This window comes from Rhipicephalus sanguineus, chromosome 5, assembly GCF_013339695.2.
Source record: "Rhipicephalus sanguineus isolate Rsan-2018 chromosome 5, BIME_Rsan_1.4, whole genome shotgun sequence".
Taxonomy (NCBI): Eukaryota; Metazoa; Arthropoda; class Arachnida; order Ixodida; family Ixodidae; genus Rhipicephalus; species Rhipicephalus sanguineus.
Genome location: NC_051180.1, coordinates 145,221,174 through 145,242,153, shown reverse-complemented (window position 1 = coordinate 145,242,153; position 20,980 = coordinate 145,221,174). Strand labels below are relative to the sequence as shown.

General features: G+C 46.2%; 1 protein-coding gene across 1 annotated transcript in view; it reads left to right on the top strand.

Annotated features, from left to right (window-relative positions):
• The window catches only part of LOC119394310 (cell division cycle protein 16 homolog), a 55,674-nt gene that overhangs the window by 31,115 nt on the left and 3,579 nt on the right, over positions 1-20,980 (top strand). Inside the window, exons 13-15 of the mRNA XM_037661596.2 lie at positions 1,853-2,005; positions 9,057-9,182; positions 15,910-16,045. Coding sequence (XP_037517524.1) covers positions 1,853-2,005; positions 9,057-9,182; positions 15,910-16,045 — 415 coding nt within the window. The remainder of the gene's footprint in view (positions 1-1,852; positions 2,006-9,056; positions 9,183-15,909; positions 16,046-20,980) is intronic.

Sequence of the window (20,980 nt, the reverse complement as noted above, 5' to 3'; positions counted from 1 at the left end):
TGCTTGTAGGGTGAAGAATTCTGATGAGACTCTAACAAAATTATAATGCTGCCACAGAAACAGACCATGCTTATAATGTAAAAGACCATGGGCAGCAGTGGTTGTATGCTTGATGAAATGCAGCTGTGTGCAATTTCACTATTCAAATCTTGCTCTGTGGCTGCCAAGCACAACTGCTGATGACTCAATCCTATCGTGTTTGTTGTCACTAAGTGCCAACAGAATAAGTTTTTACGAAAGTTGGTAGGCTTGCAATGCTTCAGCAGCGTGCTGACAATACATTACATAAACTGCTACACTGCTACCCAAGCATTCACAATAACAATGAAGATCAATTATTGTTGACACCTGCATTAAGGGCAGTTATCTCTCTGAAAATGCCAAAAGCAGAAAGCAGTCTCTCGTGTTCCTTCGGTGTTGTGGAGACTGTTCCTTGCGCACCGCTCCACTCAGCCAGCATGTGCCTGCCGAATCTGCATATACAGCAGGCTCTCAACAATTCAACCCGGAGGGGACCCCAGGATTTTGCTTGAATTATCAGTTCTCATAAATATGACTCGGCAACTTATCAATTTGTGCTATAATGTTTATTGTTCCTCAGGTCCAGCACCGTCGTAGACAGCTCTGCATGATTGCCAGTAAAACTTGGACGTTGGTGGTCATACTGGTACTCCTTACTACACAGAGTGTGTGTTATTGGGCAACAAAATGTGCCGTTTCCCACGACAGCTGGTACCCCCTTCCCAGTCTTAGTACGCCTTTCCGCATGACACCAGTGTACTACGGCGAAAGTGAGCTAAGTGTTCGGCATGCAATAGACCAAGGCCAAACCGTCTTGGTTTTTAAAAATTTTTCTTCCAAAGTCAACATGTGATTTTTGGTGCCCTCTGTTTTGCTAGTTTGGTCACTTTTATTGCGATAGCAATTATATGGACAGTCTCGACGGGTTTTTGCCATTGCCGTCATGTCCTTCCGGTATGAAGTCCAAATTGATAAGATCCCCCCGCGCATTGTGTGTTCTACCGTGGGTAAAAGTGCACAAGCGGGGGCGACGAACGTGGCCAAAGTAGATTTCTAACAAGCCGGCCCATTCCCGACGCTCGGAGAGTGCATGCGATAACGTCGCCCCGCTCGGGAGGCCTGCCGTGGAAGCAGACAGGAAACGCCCCGCCTGTCTTTAATAAGCCTTAAGAGACGCGAAGGTGTGAGGGGGGGGGGGGGAGTGCTGCGCGAGGGGCAACTTTGAACTTTGAATCTAAGGGCGCGGTCGCGATCGACACAAAGCCATCACAGCGGGTGGCTCGTATACCCTTCTACGTGCTGCGCTCTCAGCGCGAAGTGACTATGCGGAGAGCATCTCTCCCTGGAGCGGCCGTATTCTCTCACACCAGCGTTTTGTAGTTACGCGGGATCGGATGCAAAACAGTTAGCTGCCAGCCTCACTTCATAAAACACTACAATTTGTTGCTATTGCATTCATTGCTTCGCCCATGCGGTGAAACTGTGACTTTTTTAGGCAGGCAGTCAGCTTTATTTGAGACTATTCGTTACACAAAAACGCACATTCTGAGCTAGAAGTGACAAAGGCACCAGATATATTGAAGCATGGACAAGGAAAAAGTATGAACTAACAGAATTTATGCATTGCAGCAGTTTGAATTAAGTGACTTTGATATGCGACATTGAAAATATAGTTGATCAACCAAAGATTTTAAATTTGAGTTATCAAAGCTTGAATTTTTGAGTCTACTTACTGCATGCTGGTATAGTCTCTTCTTGTTTTTGATAAATATTGTGAAACTGTTTTGTCTTGGGGCTACGTAATTGGTCATGTACCTCTACACACCACCAGGTGTCACCTCCCGTTCTTGTACATTGGGCTCGAGTACGGCCTGACCAACAACACGAAGCTGGCAGAGCGGTTCTTCAGCCAGGCGCTGGCCATCGCACCCAGCGACCCATTTGTACTCCATGAAATGGGCGTGGTAGCCTTCCAGAATCAAGAGTACGTCTTCTTGCATTTCATTGGAACATGTCTTGAGTGTGTAAAGAATATACATTGCTTTCAGAGTACCATTCAAATGCTGCTGCGTAGCTTCATAATAATTGTTGGGGTTCGACATCCCAAAACCACGATGTGATTTTGAGACTTGCCGTAGTGGAGGGCTCCGGAAGTTTCGACCACCTGGGGTTCTTTAACGTGCTCCTAAATCTAAGCACAGGGGCCCCTAGCATTTCGCCTCCATCGAAATGTGGCTGCTGCTGCCAGGATTCAATCCCATGGCCTTCAGGTCAGCAGCCGACCTTCATAACTACTGGATCAGTGTGCTGCACAGCTTCTAAAACAATAATGCACAAATGCCATTTCCACTTGATTATAATGTCTCTGCACTTTTGAAGCACAACAGATTTGCTTGGCCAGAAACAAGCATACATTGCCTTCACTTCCAGTTTCAATGTACAACCCAACTTTTACGAAGACTCGATGTGCTCCGTCGCACACTGCATCGACATTAATCTCTCAGAACGAGAGCACATGTGGGACATAGCTAACAGCTTGCGGCATGACTAAACATGCGTGCTTGCCTGAAAGTTTGACACACTAACACCGATAACAATAAACTACTGCAATAGCTGTGTCTACTGCATAAATAAAATTGCACTTCTATTCGTCCTGGGCAATTGCTAAACCATCACAGGCATGTTGGACGAACTCGCACGAAACAGGCAGCTATGAGTGGTGACAGCAAGACGTGCACCTTGCATGCTCTTCAAGCAATCAGGAATGTTCTCAAGTGAACTCTCGCACTGCAATTGTCAATGAATTTGATGCTGGCACACAGCTAGGAAGCGAAGTGCATTTCACTTTGCTTGTAAGTGACTACCGCAGCCACCTCGCATTCAAAATGAAAAGGACCTGCTGTTCGGCACAGGTGTGAGAGAAAGATAAAAACTGTCATTACCATTTAGCACAGCCTTCTTCTTATTTTTTTTTTTCTCGAAACACACAGTGGGGACTGGATGGCAAATGTGCTTTTGAGTTTCACGCCTATAGCAGGAATGCACTTAACAGGTGTGTTACCTAACTGTTTAAGCAGCCATCCCGATCCCTTTTTGAGAAAGAACGGTGATGGTTCCCAAATTCGTACTTGGCATGTGAAATTAAAAAAAAAAGCAAGCCTTTGCTGTGGCAAGCTTTATTGAAATTTTATTAATCCAGTGTGGTCCCAAAATACAAAAGACATCAAAATTCATGTCACACAGTCTTTTATATGCAGAGTGTTTTTATCGTAAATGTGAAAAATCTAACTTCGACCTTCATTTTCTCTTCCACTAATGATCCTGGGGTGGAAGTATTAATCGCAAAAGAATTCTCATCGAATAATTGATCTGCCTACACTGATTTAATGTTTTCTTTTAATGTACCTTTAAGAAACACCATGGGTGCAAAATTAATTTTTTCTCTCCATTTTGCTCTCTCATACTCTTTCAGATGTTGAACCAATGAGTAAATCAATCAATAAATCAGATACTGGAAATATTACATTATCAATAACACTCTGGGTTACTCTGAGACACTACTCGCCGTGGTAGCTTGGCAGGCATCATGTGCTGCTAAGCTCGTGGACACGGGTTTAATTTGTGGCCACTGGGGCCGCATTTTGACGGAACCTTGGGTGGTAAAAATAATTCTGGCGTACCCTCGTAATTGTATGGTGCCTTTGCACATAAAAAAAAAACATGTAACCTAGACCAGTTAATCATTGGTTTATTGAAAACATCACATTGCAGAAGCACTCCAGCTTTCTAAGAGGTGCAATACCCAGCCAGCAAAATTGGTAGTTGGTGTAATCATGTGCCACTTTATAGAAAGGCTTATGTTGTTTCAATGCTAAGCACAAATAAATTCAATTATAGAGCTGTGTGAATAGCAAAATTTTGGGTGCGAAGCGAATTCGAATATTGAAGTGCGAGTGCGAATCGAATTGAATAGTTTTTTAATGTTTCTCAAATATTTTTCTAATACTCCGAAGCGAAATAGCAGAAAAAAAAGTTGGAGAGGATTCCTAAGCATATTCTTACGAGATAGCAACGTGAAAGTGTTTCTTTTCGCTAGATTGATGAAGCGCTGGTGGGTAGGTGTTTCATAGTCGTCTAATCAAGAATGAGGCAATGTAGAGGCCGAATTGTATTTAGTATATGCACATGATTTGGTGCAACCAAAGTGTTGCCGGCAACACTTTACACAAAATAGGTAAAGATGCCGTTTCTTCAGCCTCTCCTCCTCTTTGAACTTCTGTGGAAGCCCAACTGATGTGGCGGACAAGGGTCTGCTCCCTTCAAGTCTGTAGTTACAAATCTGCCTCGTATGTCGATATATAGGAGCATCTGAAATTTTGGATGCTAAAAAGCTTCGGCGTCAGATTTTTCGGACTTCCTGCCCAAATTTTAGGTCCAAAACAGCATTAATTGAGCCCCCACTTCTGCCACATCTCTCATTTCATGTTGGAATCAGCGTTTTCTTGAGTTAATACATTTGCAACCATAGCGCAGCTTGAAAGGCAGCTTTGCCGCGATACGGGGGTGTGATGAGGTGAAGCATATTGAAAATCTAGGGACCACTTCCAATCGGACATGGTGTCTTGGCAAAGCTCGACCGTAACGGAGCTTGAAAGGCAGCTTTGCCGCAATACGAGAGTGTAACGAGGTGAAGCATCTTGAAAATCTGGAGGGGTCACTTTCAATCGGACGTTAACTGTATTTGCAATCGGGAAGTTCGAATAGTAAAATTCGAGTGCGAATCGAATCGAATAGCAAGCACTATTCAGAAAATATTCGAAATTTAGGATATTCGCACACCCCTATTGTCACTTAATGAAAATATGGCATTATGGCAACTAACACTCCGAGGAGTATCTCGCAGACAAAATAAGTTGACTAATAAGAAAGTTCGAACATTGACTAGCACTTTGTGAAGCTTTTATTATCGATATCTTTTTTTAGATTACACAAAGGTGCCTGGATCGGACACTGTCAGTCTTAAAGGGACACTAAAGAGAAACAATGAATCAGTTTAGATCGATAAATTGTGCTCCGAGAAATCTATAAAGTCGTTAATTTCACCATCATAGGCTTATTATAGAGGAGAAAATCAAGTTCAAAGTATCATGTTTGCGCCGAAATCTCCCCGCGTGATGTCACGGATTTCAAAGTTTATTTATCGTATTTTGGTGCCATTGGCTCAACTAAATTACCCAACACTTTGTAAATTAGGTCTGTGGCCCCCTCAGAGGACAATGTACTTCATTTTTACCAATTAGGAACTTTGTATAGTCCCTAGTAGGCGCTATCAAAACATGTGATGTCACGGCGAATGGTGCGGAAACTTCAAGGTGGTGTCGCCACCCACATTTTGTTTTTGTGCGTTTTCTCGCTTACTAAGCGTCTTCTCGCAGCAAGCGTGGTGTTTTTGGTATCGTGAAAGAGTACTTTACTAATATGAGAAAAATCGTTTTGCTCTTTAGTGTCCCTTTAATGTCTGCGAGTGAGATTAGCAGGGTAATTCCACGTAAGATCGAACAAACGGTGGCTGGTCGACCTCTTAAATTCATTTCAAAATTTTATATATTATTGCCTGATGAGTGGAAAGAAGAGATCCGCAATTTGTTTTGCCGCCAAAAATTTTTTTGAAGCACAGGAAATCAATAATAATGGAGAGGTGGAGTGGAGCGCTCATCCGCTCTGCTGTTTTGGCCAACTTTCGTTATGAATTACACAAAATATATTAAAGTTAGGTAGCTGAAATTTCTTTAACTAAATATATGCATGTTTTTTTTACTGCTCAGGTATTTTTAGTTTTGATGTGTAGTGTAGATGTTTTTATAAAAAACCTCAAAATTGGCCCAGGAAACGTTATTTTCTTTACTTTGAAGGTTTTTATCTCGAAAAGTCCTTGTAGCAGAGCGACGAAGATTTCGCATTACGTTCTTCGCATGCTTATCTACCAAATTGCCGAATCTTATATTTATATACCTTTTCAGTAAAGAGATATGATCGGGCTAAGTTCAAGAAAACACCGAACAATGGAAACTTCTGACGACAATTAAAAAAAAAACCCATTTTTTAAATTTCTTAAACTTTGTCCACTTATTCTCCTCCATATCAGGTTTCACAATCATTGAAAACATGTTGCATAATGTTGTTGGACTAATAGTTACGGCCCCTCCAATGAGACCCTTAAGCAAGGAGTGGCAATTCTGACTTCTTGCCCAGCAAGTGCATAAAATGCAGGCAGGATTGAATTTCTTTTTATTAAAAGGCCAGCAGGTACCGAAAAAGGTGTCGCCGGCACTGAAGACGTTAATTTTGAAATTATTTGGTCACTGCAGCGGCCACGAGCGCGGGGTTACCAAGCAGGCGCGCGCGCTCCCGATATGCTCATTGTAAGAACGGCGCAGGGAGAGCTCGTTTTCGCGTCCTCAGACCGATTGAGTTTGAAACAGCAACATCTCTGGGATGACTTGAATGCACGTGCACTGGAGCTTCGCTATTCTATCCGCCCTCTGTTCGCACCGCAGCTAGGCGCTGATAACACGGCGGAGCTGGAAGCAAGATGAAAACTCTATCAGGGAGCTATGAGCGCTCGCTTCACGCACGCTGCTGGCAGAGAAACTGCACTGCGCCAGTTGCGATCAATGGAAAGCATGAACGTGGCGCTCCAGTGGCAAAGCAAAATATGGAATGTCAAAGGAAAGAAAAGCAGAACTATCGGTAACCGGATGCGCTTGCCTATCTTAGATGTCGGCATCAGACGGCCTGAACTGGCCGTGCGTTCGGTGCGCTGTTCACACTTCATTCGGCGCGGATAGTTCTTGTGCTTTGCTCTTACTCTACTCCTCCTGTGCGTCTCATGGCGAGAAAGTATACCACGGAATGAGTCTATTGTGGAGACTACCTTTCGAAGCACAAGAAGCTTAAAGGAGTACTGGCACGAATTTTGAAAAATTTCGGATTGCTGCTCTAAATAAAAATACTGGTGTCGAGAAACCTAAAACGACTATTGTGGTGCCTGGGAATGCATCGTATATATTTTAATTAGCGCCACCTTAAAAATACGCTTTCGGTTTCGATATCGAGGGGGTGGCTTCTCAGTGTCGTTTCATAGCAGTGTGACGTCACGGAGATACAGAAACTCGCGACGTACTAGCGGCCAATCCGTCATCTGCTCGTGGTGCACATAAACAACGATGAGTGAATTGTCGTCCAGTGACACTGACAGTGATTTCTACGATTTAGGCTGCATGCAGGACGCAGAACTCGCAAACTCGGGGGAACTGTCTTAACTCGTTGGGATAATGTCCTTGCAGTGGGGCTGGCTTGCAGATGCTCAGCGACGAAAACTTCAAGGTCAAATTAAAATATTTTATACGTGTTCTCCGACTCCAGTCTGTGGACAGCGTTGACACTGCATACCAACGAAGCAAAAAATGTCCCTTTTGCGATGTCTCAAAATCGTGTCAGTACTCCTTTAATTATTCCAAAGAAGCCAAAATTTCGCTGAGTTACCGACCTAGACATAAATGCTTTGAAGGAACGTTTAATGCCCGAAAGATCAGCGACTGTCAGTGAGACGGACTACTTGTGCTACGCGGGCTTTTGCTACCACGGCAATGAAAGATCTTCACGGAACGCACAGTTTAACGATGACATTCTTATGCCCCCTGAAAAAGAAATCGACGTCATTAACCAGATCACTGTGACTACCGGTGCACGTGCGTTCAAGTCACCCGAGAGATGTTGCTGTTTCAAACTCAATCGGTCTGAGGACGCGAAAACGAGCTCTCACTGCGCCGTCTCTTACAGCGAGCATCTCGGGAGCGCGCGCGCCTGCTTGGTAACCCCGCGCTCGTGGCCGCTGCAGTGACCAAATAATTTCAAAATTAACGTCTTCAGTGCCGGCGACACCTTTTTCGGGACCTGCTGGCCTTTTAATAAAAAGAAATTCAATCCTGCCTGAATTTTATACACTTGCTGGGCAAGAAGTCGGAATTGCCAATCCTTGCAGAAGGGTCTCATTGGAGGGGCCGTAACTATTAGTGCAACGACATTATGCAACATGTTTTTATTGATTGTGAAAGCTGATGTGGAGGAGAATAAGTGGACAAAGTTTAAGAAATATAAAAAATGGGTTTTTTTTTAATTGTCGTCAGAAGTTTCCATTGTTCGGTGTTTTCTTGAACTTAGCCCGATCATATCTCTTTACTGAAAAGCTATATAAATATAAGATTCGGCAGCTTGGTAGATAATCATGCGAAGAACGTAATGCAGAATTTGTGTCGCTCTGCTACAAGGATTTTTCGAGATAAAGACCTTCAAAGCAAAGAAAATGATGTTTCTTGTGCCAATTTTGAGGTTTTTATAAAAACATCTACACTACACATAAAACTAAAAATACCTGAGCAGAAGCAAAAACATGCATATATTTAGTTAAAGAAATTTCAGCTACCTAACTTTAATATATTTTGTGCAATTTATAACGAAAGTTGGCTAAAACAGCAGAGCGGATGAGCACTCCACTCCACCTCTCCGTCATTATTGATTTCCCGTGCTTCGAAAAAATTTTTCGTGGCAAAACAAATTGCGGATCTCTTCTTTCCGCTCATCAGGCAATAATGTATGAAATTTTGAAATAAATTTAAGAGGTCAACCAGCCATTGTTGCTCGATCTGACGTGGAATCACCCAGCACTTCACATTAGCAGTCGACTGCTTGTTTATTAGCCACTTCACATTGTGTACATATTTTGTGTTTCTGAAAGGCTCTAAGAGCTGTTTATTGGAAACTTCACTTTATAAACTGGCCGTTTGATTATCCTTAAACCTCGTCAGTCGGTGAATGACAGGAAACGTGGCATTATTGATACTAAAGTCACGTGATGTATGTCTCTGTGAAACACTAAATCCACTACGCCGATCAGTCGATTGCTGGAAACCTGGCCTTGCGGAGGTCTCCACCTGTGCTCACAAGCAATTTGTTTCTGTGTTCACTTTTTGCAGGTACCCGACTGCCAAGCGACATTTCGAGAATGCGCTGAGTTTGCTTCAGGCGAATGAGCACAGTGTCCTTCCCGAGAAGTGGGAGCCTCTTCTGAACAACCTAGGCCACACCTACCGCAAGTTAAGGTACCACTGTCATCTTTTTTTCTGTGTCTAGTATTTTGTAGAAACGCTGCAGGTGACAAAACGGAAAGGCTTCCTGCAGAGCACATTGGTTGTGAAAGGGAAACTGAATGTACTAGCTGACAGCATGTTGCAAACTACAAATGCTGACAGTTTTTCTTCTGTTTTGTATCGTGTGCTATCGTGGTGCGACTCGTGCAATACCACTAATGGCTGTCCTCGTGACTTCACGATTTTTACGTGCCTAATAGTTTGAAGGATGTTTGTGCAGTGCAGCAGAAGTTGTAGCATGTCACCCTCGCATAATCTCTGAGTATGCAGTCCAAGGTGCTCCAGTGCAACATTACACCTGTCATTAAGGTAAAACTGCCCAATTTTTTTTTTTTTTCACAGTACACTCAAATCTCGTTATAAAGTAACGGGATATAACAAAATAAGATATAACGAAGTAAATAAAATTTCTCTTGAAACCTCCATAGAGAACCATGCATTTAAAACCTTGTAACGAAGTAATATTGACCTGTCAATGGATATAACTAACTGTATTAGTCTTCCAAAAAAAAAAAACACTCAACCACTCTGCGTCGTTTTCGGTGGAGTTTGAAACTCGTTCGGCACGGCTGTTTTAAAACTCCAGCATTGACCTCACGGTCATATGTAGCCGTGCCACGTGCTGCTCGGCGAGCAGTCTTCCTCGCCCATCCAGCGGGGCAGAGCAGGCGGGTGGGCGGGCCACGTGATGGCAGTGAGAAGCGGCGCAAGCAAAGTGGTTTCCTTCTCTTTCAAGAACCAACCAGCTCATCAGGCTTCCTGCGCAGTCGAAATTATTTGAGACGTGTGCGCGTCTGCACAGTGCGCGTGTTTTTGACAATCATCTAGGTAACTTGAGGGCAGTAGCTGCACACAGTGTTCTCTCGGCCTTTGTCTGCCTTGTGTGCCGCGTCTGCCCCCCTGATGGGATTGATGTCGTGGATGAGAATATGGCTGAAGTTGAAACGTCGTGGAAGGCACTCGGTGACGCCGGTGTTGTTGTGGCAGATGACTTCTTTTGCGATTATGTCAACGCCGATGCCAACGCGGTCACTGCTGATGAGCTGACCAACGATGCTATTGTCACAGATGTCACCGGATAAACCGATGCAAGCAACAACGAAGATGCCGTGTTCTCCCATACACACATGTTCGATGTGCCAATGTTGTCGCAGGCACTCAACGCAGTCGACCTTCTACGTCGTCTCTTTGGCGCTCATGGCGACGCCGAAAACGGCATCAATGTGGTGGCCACCGCGTAAGGGGAAGTCTTTTGCTTGCGATGTTTGAAGGAGCATCAGACTTTTTCCATCTGGGTCTAACGGACAATAAAATGGGCAGTGTGCGCATTGAGCAAGCAAAATATTTGTCTTCTATTCAATTTCCCTCGCATGCATGGTCACGTAGCGGTGCTGTTTACCACGAGGCGGTTTCCTTCTTTGCATGCTCATAGTTGTGCACCCAACTGAGCATACATTGCCATAAACTGTTATAATTGATATAACGAAATAATGCATATACAGTAAAAGCTCGTTAATTTGACTCTCATTAATTCTGAAAATCGGTTAATTCGGACACGTCATCTGGTCCCTGTAAATATACGCATCACTCTATGAGACTGGGCGCTCGTTATTTCAGACAGATTTGACCGCAAATCGGATAATTCGGCGACTTTCGAGCCGCTGGCGAGGCTCAAAAACGAAAAAAGAACAATTCGGAACAGAAGTGAAGCTCAAACGCAGCATCACCATGGACATCAATTGTCGAAGCATTGAAGATAATTTATTTATTTTGACACAATGCATCGAAATTGCTGAACAAAATCGGAGCTCATTATTGGTGGCTTTCCTGGACATATCGAAAGCATATGACTGTATGCATCGGCCAGTGCTCTGGGATATTCTGCAACAGCTGGGTCTTGAGGAAGAGGACCCGGATATCCTTAGGTCACTGTATGAAGGGGTAATGGGCAGGGCGGACTGGGGGAGCCACATGACAGCATCTGTGAAGATTAAGAGTGGACTTCGGCAAGGGTGTCCATTGTCGCCACTCCTCTTCATGCTTTACATTGTAGGTGTATCCCAAAAGCTGGAAGCATCAGGGTGCGGGTACTCACTGCGGCACAAGGAGCAGGGGAGGGCAAAGGACGAGATCGCTGAAGCACAGAGGATAGCGCAACTCGAAAGATTGTCCGGAACCAAGGCTGGCAGAGAAATTATGGAAAAGATCTCCATAAACTACCACGGAATGAGGGGCCCGAAGATGCAAATTCACCCGGACATCCGATCAGCAATAATCACGAAAAACATCCCGAAGAATATGCACCCCGTACACAACGTCGAGAGAAGAAAATGCCGCACGAAAACGATCCTCAAAAACCACGGCGCGCGGGAGGGGGTGCTTTTTGTAGACGCCGCCCATTATCCCCGCAACCTGGACATCAATACTGATGTTGTCAGCAGCTCTCTCTTCGCAATGGCAGTCGTAGACACGAAGGGGAAGACTGTGACAACGGGCTCCGTAAGGACCAGATCATCAGAGGCAGCGGAAGAAACGGCAATTGCATTGGCCGTAATCAATGGTCGAAAACAAGACAGAACAATAATCAGTGACTCCAAGACGGCCATTAGAAATTTCACAAAGGGATGGGTCTCCAGCGAAGCAGCCAAAATCCTGAACCGCAGAGCAGAAGACTTCCGGAACGGCCAAATTACACCCAAATACCTCAAATGGATCCCGGCACACATGGGGGAAGTCAACACAGAAGATCCGAGTATCCCTCCCAACCTCAACGAGAAGGCCCACCGAACCGCGCGAGACCTAACCCACCGCGGCTCGATCAGTGACGGCCCCACACCTCTCATCCACCCCGGAAGGAGGTATGACTGCGGTGGAGGCGATGGGGAAGACGGAGGAGGCGACAATGACGAAGTAGCGATTCAAGACGACAGAGACAGACTCATCGCGTACCACGACATACTGGCACACTATAAGCAGCAGCGAGAAGAATACCCACCACCACACAAACAACTAGACAGATCTCAAGAAACAGATTGGAGAAGATTGCAAACCAGAACTTTCCCAAATCCAGTACACCTAAACAGAGTAAATTCCAGACAATACCCAGAAGCGAGCTGTAGGCTCTGCAAGCACGAACACGCAGATATGGCACATATTTTATGGAAATGCACACGGATCAGCACAATATACAAAGACGACAACATAGGACCGGACCTTCTCGAGGAGCGATGGCTAAGCGCTCTGACTAGCTCAGAACTACAAGAACAACTGTGGGCAACCCAGCGGGCCCGGGCAGCGGTGGAAAGGCTATGCCTCACCGCACATAATGCCCGGGTGGCCTGAGCCCGGGCCGGCAACCTTGCAGGTGTTTTTTTTTTTCTTAATAAAGTTTTTTCCGTCCGTCCGGTGCCAGCGCTGATATATGCAGATGACATTGCTTTGCTGGCACACTCACCGGACGAGCTCCAGGCTTTGCTGGACATATGTGGGGACACGATGGCCACACTCCATCTGCAGTTCAATCTACAGAAGTGTGGCGTCATGGTATGGGGGCCGAAGAGCTACTCTGGGGAAGCATGGTTTCTACAAGGAAGCACCCTACAGTGCACAGACAGGGTGAAGTACCTTGGAGTACACTTGAACACAGGGCCCAGATATCTTGAGCAGCACGAGCACGCACTGAGGATGAAGGCAACAAGATACCGGGGCATCTTGGGTAGGCAGACGTTGTGGGCCTTCAACAGGTACGAAGTGATGAGGGGGCTGTGGAAGATGGTAGCAGTACCGGGGCTGACATATGGGAATGCGGTGCTGTGCATCTCATCCGGTACAAGAGAATTTCTGGAAAGACGTCAGAGAGAAGCCGGCCGAGTAGCCCTGGGCGTGCACCGACAGACACCTATTGAGGCGATACAGGGAGACATGGGGTGGTCCTCCTTTGTGGCTCATGAGGCGGTGGCTAAGGCAACGTACGAGAAGCGTTTCATGCGCCTCCCCAGTGCCAATCTCGCGCGACAGGTGTGGGTGCACACCATCTTTGCCAGCTGCTCAACAAAGTGGGCACGTCGCACACGTAGCCTGCGGGACCGATATCACCTCCCCACTGTCTGTCTGGAATCCACGCAGGGCATTGTGAAGGTGGCAGTGCCAGTACAAGGCAGCTGGTGTGGCAGCAGGAAAGGGAAGAGTGGGTGAGAACGGCCGAAAAGAAGTCGTCTATGACTGTGTACATGATGGGGAAGAGGGACATTGCCAAGGAAGCTTTTTTCGACAATGCACGAGGAAGTGGTTTGTTGGCGGAGGCACGATCTGGCGTGCTACGTACTCGACACTGGAGGGCACACTATGTTGACGGGCAGCAGACGCAATGCATCCTTTGCAATGCAGCAGAGGAAACAATCGAACACATAGTCCTCCAGTGTCCGAAGATTCACCCACCCTCCGAGACAACATCGCTACAGACGGCACTCGGTTTTGTCGAAGAAGACCAGCATAAAAGCACCAGAATGCAAGTGGAGTTAACGAAACAACGGTTGGAACACTGGTGGCGGTATGGTGCGCCGCGGTGACTCCCGTGCCCATGTTTCCGGGGATCTCTTGGAGCCGCGATGCTCTGAAATACGTTTTTTTTCTTTTTTTCTTTTAATTTTCCAGGCTACGCCGCGCATTGAGCGCAGGCGACCCGATTCAAAGGGTATAACCAGATCGCCATCGCCATCACCATCGCTTGACCTGAGACTGGTTGAACGCCTTTTCTTCGCGTGTGTTGTTGGCGGTGCCATTTTATTGCTTTGTTCCCCTTGGTGTACTGCATCGTTGAACGTTGTTTTATCGAGGAACGATTCAGTATGGCTCCTTTAGCTTGATTGTTGCTGGTGCTTTTGTGCTGACTTTTCGTGTGAACACACTCTCCGCCGATGGCAATGCCGGCGAAGTGGCCCAAGTACGAGGCGAAGGACTTCACCACCAAAGTAGAAATTTTGCGTGCCCTGAAAAATGGGCTCTGCCGATAAGAATTTGCTCCTGTGCCATGACGTCGGCAAACAATACGACGTGTCACCTGAGCGCAGTTAGCATTCTTGCGTATGTGTGGCAGAACACGCCTGCGCACGCCATTGCCAACTGTTTCAGGCACAGTGGCTTTGTTGTACCCGACTCCAGCGATGCCGAAGTGTCGCCAGACGACGGTGCCGACGATGGGCAGGATTTCGGAAGTGTTATGCCTGATGCAGTGACACTAGAGGATTATATCGGCATTGATGATGGCGTTGCCACTGCCGGCTGTCTGACTGATGAGCAAATCGTCAAGGAAGTGATGCATGGCAATGAATCCGAGAACGAAGAGCCTGAAGAGGAGCAGCCACACCATGAGCCACACGGGCCCCCTCGCACTGCGAAGGAAGTTGCGGAGGCCCTCTTCGTCCTTGAAGAATTTTGTTTTGGCACTGCAGACAGCATGCGAGCTGCTGAGCACCTTGAAGGGCTCAGAAAAATTGTGTGCGCGCGAATTTCTGCTCGAAAACAGACACGCATGCGCATTTACTTTGTAAAGTAAAGGTATGTTGAAAAAACTCTTGCATTTATTGTGTTTATTTCGACCATTCAATAATTCGGACATTTTTTCTGGTCCCTAGAAATCCGAATTAACGAGCTTTTACTGTAACAAAATAACTACAGCTCCCCTTCAACTTCGTTATAACGAGGTTTGAGTGTACGTATTGCGAACACTGCATCATATTCAGCATCCCTAGCGCGTATAATAATTGTTGCGGTTTTAAATCCTAAAACCATGATATGATTATGAGGGATGCGGTAGTGGACGGTTCCAGAAATTTCGACCGTCTGCTGGGGTTCTTTAACATGCACCTAAATCGAAGTACATGGTCCTCGAACATTTTTACCTCTCCCAAAAATGCGACCGCCATGGTTGGGATTTGATCCCACAACCTTCGGGTCAGCAGTTGCGCGCACCATAACCACTAGACCACCATGATGTGTGTCCCTGGTTCATATATCGTGCTGCATTTCGTGCCCTCGTGCTTCTTGTCAATCAAATTGCCCTTGCACTGTGGTTCGTCAGCTTCCTGGTTAGCTCAAATTGAGGGCAACCGCCCTAGAAAGGCATTGGTCCCGAGTTCAAATCCTGAAGCTGGACTAATTTCTCATAGGCCTCCTTTCTTAGCAATCCAATCCGTACAGATTTTGTTCGTAGCCTTGTGCTACAAAAAAATAAACTAGTGTTCCACACTCACCGTATTGGCTGTGAGCAACACTACCAGGTTTAAACGCATAGAAGTAGCCAATAAAGTGGACAGGAGGACTACTGCTGCTGTGGCTCTGTTGGTAGAGCATAGGACGTGTTATCCAAAGGTTGTAGGTTCAGTCCCTGCTGGCGGCAGGTTGTCTTTTCATCCACTTTAATTTCTTAACATTTACATCACAACTACTACAATACAGTTAAAAGGCAGCAAATAACACCCCCTATACCTTCCTTGGCCTCATTGTCTGTTGGTTTTCATTAGGGTTGTGTCTAAGGAAGAAAAATGAGGCCTTGATAAATTCCCCTTCTTTCATTAAAATGGGCGGACGGTAATTTTTACTTTTCATGATCTTTCATGCAATTTGGAATTTCTGCAGAACTTATATGTGATGTCATAAATTGTGAATTTTGTAAACGCAGGAAATTCAACAGAGCCCTGGAGTATCACCAGCAGGCTCTCGTCCTGTCTCCAAAAAATGCCTCGACACTTTCTGCGCTCGGTTTTGTGCACTGTCTAATGCGTCACTGGTCTCAGGCAGTCGACTACTTTCACAAGGTATGGTATCCCGTTCATGCGTGTGAAAAGAGCAGAAGCTGATTGCTTCAGTCACTTGTATTAATACAGAATGATTGCGCATACACGAGTGGTTCTTGGTCTAAATGCACAGTTCTAACAGCACACACACGAAATTACATGATCATACATGTACAAGGTGATGCGCGAACTGTGTTATTCAGTTGCAGAAAAGAATACCGTACTTTCTCGCGTCTAACCCGCCCCTGTGCCTAAGCAGCACCTTCAACTACGAACTGTAGCAAAAAGTCCCCACGTATTGCCGTGAAGCAGCCTTTCAGCATTACAGTGAAGCCACCTTGCACACCAAAATCCACGTAGTATAACTTTCATATAACTAGCTCTGAATTCTGTATGTATTTCGTGCAGGTTATACATGAGAAAATGCAGTACTATCTGCAGTCAAACCGAGATATACTCGAAGGGATCCATGAAGTAGTTCAATATCAATATTAATTCGAAATGTAAAACATGCATATCTGAAGCATATCTACCTCTGCACATCTCAATCAGCTCATGAAAATGTGAAATAGGCAATTTATGAATTTGTTTTTCAAAGGCTGCATTGAAGGCATGAAAACTTGCTTGTTAGTTCCTTCTTCATGCCTTCTCGGGCTGGGAGGCCTTCTGCGTTCTTGAAGCAGTGTACCTGTGTACATTCTTGTCCGTGTCTTCTTCGCGCTGTTTTTAACTATGGATACGTACCAACTGGCTTACATTCACTCGCTTTTATGTTACCTTGAAACAGTGTTGTGGTGTGCAGGGGCACAGCATTTGATATAATACTTAAATTATTAAATTTTGGCTTCGTTCCTTTTGGATCACACTGCTTATCCACTACAGTTTGTACATGTAGCTTTTTGCCTCTCTTTTATTGCACATGCTTGCACATCAAATTAGTCTTGCAGTGTGTGTGTGTTCGAGGCACTTTTAAGGATGACTGACCAGTCATTATTTGCAAGCAATGTTTCTAGTACTATACCACATCATCAATTGTCATGTTAAAGGGACACTAAAGGCAAATAACAATTTGTCAGAGTGAAAGCTCAATGTATGACAACGTCTAAAACGGCAATATTATCAACAGCAGTGCCCTACTTACCGAGAAATTAAGCTAAATGTATCACACGATGAGTGCCATGAGTGGCACGTTTTGAAAATGACCCCGATGACATATGAGAGTCTGCCTACAATTAATCACTAGTAATCAAACTAGCAGCAATAAAAAAAGAACCTTCCATGTATCAAGAGGCGTAATAAAATGCTGTTTGTTCGTTTCTGTTTGATTCATGAAAAAAAGAACCTCTTTGGCGTTGCCATGGGGAACGGCGCGCGTGATTCAAAGGTTCTGTTTCCGCCGAACTACGCTTCGCCCGGCGCCCTGCTTCGCTCACGCGGTCGCGTTTCAGTGGTAGTTTCGGTATCGTGTACTGCCGCGTGTTTTGCGCGCTCGTGAAAGTCTCTCTGACAGACACTTCGACAAAATGCCGCATGCATGTGATGTTGCCGGATGCCCGAATAGCCCACGCCGCCATTGCACGCCGCCGTGCAGTAAAGGCGGGCAACGTTGGGCACGGCAGCAGTGACGTATGAAAGACTGATTTCAGGCAGGTGATTGGAAGTGCACTAACGCAATGCGGACCACTAAAACGGGATTTTATTTCAAAATAAGCACTTCCTTGGCACAAAAGTAGCACTACGAGGTTTCTGGCCCGCTGTTTCGCTATTTCAACAATCAACGTCGACTTAATATTTGCCTTTAGTGTCCCTTTAAGTGCTGCTTGTTACAGTGCACACAGTGGCACCCTACATTTGGTTAGGTCCTCCAAACCATAGTTTCCTACAATTACCTAGAGGGAACTCTGGCACTGCGATCATTCAGCCACCATGGGAATCATGGGTAGTACACGGATTTGCCTAATCTTAGTGCTTACAGCTCGAATGCACTTGTGGCTTTGTTTATTGCTGTGTTTTGGTGTTCGCTTTGGATAAAAGAATGGACTGTTGGGAACATCGTGACCAACAATTTGAATTGGTGAGCCTCAAAAGGTTAAAGTGGTGAAGTGGAACTGCTGACTTTTGCTGAACTTCGTCTTGCGACAAAGCGGATGCAGGCGACACGGAGCCGAAAGAACAAATTTTAGACAAATCTGTGTAGTCGAACCCGCTTACAATGAACTCGAAAGTGTTACAAAAAGTGGTCGCTATATGAGTAGTTCATTGTTATATGGACTCGCCTTTAAAAACGTGCGTTTAGCGGCCAAGCCGTTTTTTTTTTCTGTGCACTTTTATTAAAGTGCTAACCCCTCCAGTGACAAGCTAAGCCTTTTCGCGTCGTGAAGCGATGCCCGCTACGTGCTCACGAGTGAATTATTCGCCTTTGCAATGAACTGACACCGTTTCACCGAAGCGCGGTACGGCCACAGGGAGCCGATCATCCCTGGCTAGTTGCGCGCAGCGCGTCGCCTACTCGGCTCGCGGAGTCACTGCCGGGCCGCTTGCTGTATGCCGTATATGTGCGCGTTTGTACGTTCTTCGTGTCTGCTTCACTCCGGACCGTGCACGGGTGCGGCGAGTAGCCTGTTCGTTCAATGCGGCGAAAACAAGCATTTTGCAAGCAACGCGCACTCTATGTCTCCGCGATGCTCTCGCAGCCCTGCACGACGATGCGCAGCGCACTTGAGTTGTCAACTAGTCAAACAAGCAGTATACATAGCTTGCAACGACGTCACACCGCGGAACTCTGGGATACCATTTCGCGGCATGCACCGCCATTACCGAGCACATGGCAGGAGACGACACCGAATCAAGCTGTGCGGCTCTCGCATTTCCCATCAACGCTGCACATCGCAACGGCGATTTGTGCGATATTTGGCTGCTGCGCACGAGAAGTGTAAATCAATAATAAAAAAAAATACTAGGCGCGGGGACATACTGTTTGCCAAACGTGATCACAAACCCGTGCGACCGCAAGAAAGAGCTGTCCGAGAAGCTGAGCACATGGCTTACGCGCGCGTAAACAGGAAGGACCTCAGACGTTGCACAACGTTTGTGTGTGCGGGTGTTACTTCATAACAGGCAAGCTATGCTTTCGAATCTCCTCACCTTTTCGCCGAGTCTATCACCACGGAGTTATGCGGGAGGTCAATTTTTGTCGAAACGTGAAGCACCGAATTGAACACAGCGATCGCGTCTTGGTTTTCGGGAGGCCTCTTAGCTCTTCGGTGAAATGAACCCCGACTGGGCGAAAAACATGTTATTGGGCCATGGTTTTATGCAGCAACTGCGACGAAATCTGTGCAGTTTGAGCGCCGCAAAATGCAGGCGGCGAAGAGCGCCGCTGTAAGTGACTCGTGCGAAGTTGTTTCAGCCATTACGTGCGACACCACTGATGACACTGTAGGCTGTGTAATGTCCTGAACGATTCTTGTTCGTCATAAGCGCAAGGCAAACGATCAAAACACGCGCACTATATGCCGAACGATCCGCGCACGAACGTAAACACAGCGCCGTCACTGACACGTATGTGCTCGGTGATGGCGGACGGAAGACGGGAACTGACGTGACTTGCAAGTTATGTATACGCTCGCTGTCAGTGCATCGACGTTTCTTGGTGCCCGCGCCGCTAAACAACAGCGAGCTACTTTCATTTCTACAAAGCGACGCGCACTTTAAAGCGGTTTTGCAATATGCGGCGGCGGCGAACTTGCGAACGGCAGCATGGCGCGCTCGTACCGCCGTCAATCCGCACAGTGTACGGCGTACCACACGCGCAACCGAGCAGATATCTACAGATGACAGTGATATAAGGTTGTCGGCTATAAGTCATAATGGCACGTTCGTCGACGGCCGCCACCTCGCCTTCGCTCTTTTCTGATGCTTATCCGCGAAGGCATCGCTGCAATCGCGCGGAAGTCGTAATCACCGATCGACCGGTCTCTGCCGTTACCGAAAAGACGAACAACATTTTGCGGCACATTGTGGCGTCGACGAGTTTAGGGACGCAGTGAACCTATATGCGATGGAAAGTTATCGCTGTTATCTCTTCTTGCATTTATGCCTTCTTGCGTTCCAAGGCATTGTTTGGTTCATCGTAGGCGGTTGTAGCTGCAGAGAACGGCGTCAGGAAAGGTTACCGTGCGAAAGCTGACCGCAAGGCTTCATGCTGCCTCCTTTTTTTTTTCCTTACTGCCATTCTGCCACTGAAGAAAAAGGCTGGAAAGTGAGCGACCTCGCTCGCAGCGTCCGAAATCTGCGTGCAGTGCTTGCTGATTAGGGGTATCTTAGCCGCGAGTAAACTGGAGCGGGCACGCGCGAGCGCGCGCCCCTGTCACGCAATTTAGAAGGCCTGTTTTAACTTTTTTGCGCTTTGTATGCGCCATATTTTTACCGCGACCGTGTCTGAAGTGTTCATTGTAAAAGCAGGAGGCTTTGAAAAATGTTCGCTATATGTGGATGCAGCTTCAATGTTTAGCATTGGAAAATCGTAAGTGCACTCAAATATGGTCGTTCTAACCGATAGGTCGTTATACGTGGGATCGTTATAAGTGGGTTCGACGTACTACCCATCATTCCCATGCTGGCTGAAGCGCCATGTGTTGCAGCTCCCATAGACACTAGCGCCAGAGTTCTCTCTAGTGTATCTATAGGAAACTCTATGCTCCAAACCTGTGATTTATCTGCTACTCTTCTATGATAGGCAAATACTTTCACTCTAAAGAATAATAGAGGCATACTTGGGTTTTCTTCATGCATCTGCACTGCACCTTTTATCGCATATATAGCCATTTGATGTTATTTTGAAACTAAAACCCTAAAGGACGCTTAAGCTTGGTCTTCAAGAGTGGAGCGCGATAGCTTAATAGGGCCCCGTTTGCATCACCTTCTCATTTGCTTACTGCGCTTTCCTTCATGGAC